This window comes from Schistocerca serialis, chromosome 4 (assembly GCF_023864345.2).
Source record: "Schistocerca serialis cubense isolate TAMUIC-IGC-003099 chromosome 4, iqSchSeri2.2, whole genome shotgun sequence".
Classification (NCBI taxonomy): domain Eukaryota; kingdom Metazoa; phylum Arthropoda; class Insecta; order Orthoptera; family Acrididae; genus Schistocerca; species Schistocerca serialis.
Window position 1 is genome coordinate 926,429,821 of NC_064641.1, and position 2,429 is coordinate 926,432,249.

The window sequence follows — 2,429 nt, forward strand, 5'->3', positions numbered from 1 at the left end:
TCGGTATCTAGAACTGGACTCACAGGAGGAGTTCAAATCATACAAAGTTAGAGTGTCAGTCCTCTTGTACTTAACTCTTTGATGCACAGATTTTATGTTTAATTAATTTTTTAATAAAACATGCATTTTCTATGTCTGGTGGGGTTGCTAATAAAGGAAAACATGAATTAAAATTTTTTATTGTATTGATTTTGGTTTTAGATGGTGGTATATATAATATACCACCATGCCACTTAGGGCCGTACCTAAAGTTTTTGAGATATCTTGGTTTGTGCTTGTAACTCACCTTTAAATTCTACTCTAAGCAGTAATAATTAGTATAATTAATGTAAAATAATTTTATTTCTGGCAATTGGTCATTTACAATACAAAATCAAATTACAAACCTTACAAATAAAATATGTTTCTTATTCCTTTTTGTGAAAATCTTGAAAGCACCTTTTTGTTTTGCTAAGGCACAAAGGCACTTTGCATTCAGCGCACATCCAGAAAGTGCGCACTTGCTTCTTTTTTGTACTGCATTTCGCACAACGTCTGGCGGTAGTACGCTCTGGCTGGTGGGATGAATTGTCGAGACGCTGGCGTGAGGAAACATATGGCTTGTTTTTCTTTACGTGGACTTGACTCTCATGAAGTCTAGATGGCCTCAATGGTGTTTTCTGGGTTACTAAGCTTTGCAGGATACTCATCCTGAAGACTTTGGCAGTCATTTTTTCTCTATCGCCTAGTTCCTTCCAAATTATATAGCTGTTGACGATACTGACATCAAGCAGGTGAAAGAATATTCGGTGCCACCACTTTTTACTTCTCCGGCTTATTTCATATGATTTTTTCAGTTGGTCGAACTTGTCGACATTGTTCATGTGTGCATTGTAATCCATCACTGCTTGAGGACAAGGTAGCTCTATGCGTGAACCATCTCTTTCACGGCGAGTCACTGTAGTAACTTCAGGACTGTGAAAATTTGAAAGGAGATGAACAGCTCTCTTATCTTTCCACTTCAAGTAGAGGATGCCACAGTTGCTGACCCTCCAGTCAAATTCACCTCTGCTTAATTCTTTGTCTGTTTTTAATTTGGGTAAATGTTTCCTTGTTGGTTGAACTGTCCCACAGGCATATATGTTTCTCTGCTGTAAACCAGCCAACAAGTTATAGCTATTGAAATAGTTGTCGAAATAAAGATAATGGCCTTTATTTACGAGTTCAGAGGACAAACTCAGCACTACATGCTCCCCAAGGCCTGTTTGCACTGTGTCACCTACTTTTCCGGTGTAAATATCAAATTTCAAGTTGTAAGAGGTCTTGTCACACAGCATCCACACTTTGTAACCACGCTTTATGGGTTTATCTCTCATGTATTGTTTCATACTGTTGCGGCCTTTGAATTTGATCATTGACTCATCAATTGCTAGGTGTTTGCTGGGTTGGTAACACTTGGAAAAAGATTCAGATAGTATCTTGATCACTGGTCGCAGCTTGTACAGTTTGTCATAACCTGGGTGTCCTTTTTCTGGATGCAATGTGTTATCATTCAGATGAATGTTCCTCAGTAACCATCCAAACCGATTTACTGCCATCAGAGATGCAATATAACGATCATGAAGTTCTGGGGCACTAGACCAGTAGTCTCTGTATGCTGGCATACGCTTTATACCCATCAAAATGTTGATTCCCAGGAAAGTTCGTATTTCATTGTCAGTTGTTGGAGTGAAAGACTTGCCAGATTGCGTCGCATATAAATTTGTTTGGAAAACGATTAGCTCAACTAGCTCTTTTGGAAATATTTTTTCGAATATATCGATAGGTTCTGGATCATCAATGTCCCTAATAAAAGCACTTGGTCCTGATTCACTGTCGAACTGCATTCCTGAGGTAGCATTGAATTGTTGTCCCCAAGTTGGCGCTGTGTCAGCAGCGCGTTTTGGCGGAGTGGACTCACTTTCTTCCTCGCTCTCTGAAACTTCGCCTTCAGACGACACAATAGCCTCCGCAACAATGCTTGCTTCATAATCAGATTCGTCATCTGTGGTGTCAACAGTGGAATCCTCGTCTGATGGAATTTCACACAATAATCGTTCGATTTCTTCATCTCGTAAGCCTCTTCTTGACATTTTCATTTTCAAACAACAGCCTGAATCCAAGTAAAGAATACGTAAGCAAAACAAAATGGAGAAAGAGCTAAAATAAGTCACAACACAATTAAAAACTAAACTTTGTAGCGGAGGATTTCGAATTTTATACTAGGAAACGAAATGCAATAGAATACTGCTACATGCACGGTGGTACAAATAATATACCACCAAAATAAATTGTATATAAATAACGGAAGATTGTGCATATGAATGTATACATGGGTTCATACCGTAGCTGTGACGTCCAAGATATGGAAAAAACACAGGCGCAACAAGAAATTCGTTATAAACCACTAT

The 2,429-nt window shown here is 38.7% G+C and overlaps 1 protein-coding gene across 1 annotated transcript; it reads right to left on the reverse strand.

Annotated features, from left to right (window-relative positions):
- Positions 1–1,041: 1,041 nt before the first annotated feature.
- Positions 1,042–2,111, reverse strand: LOC126474845 (piggyBac transposable element-derived protein 4-like). Its single transcript, XM_050102324.1, has 2 exons — positions 1,217–2,111; positions 1,042–1,130 (listed from the first exon to the last, which is right to left on the reverse strand). Exons 1-2 carry the CDS (start codon positions 2,109–2,111, stop codon positions 1,042–1,044), a joined length of 984 nt encoding a protein of 327 aa, XP_049958281.1.
- Between the last annotated feature and the right edge of the window lie 318 nt (positions 2,112–2,429).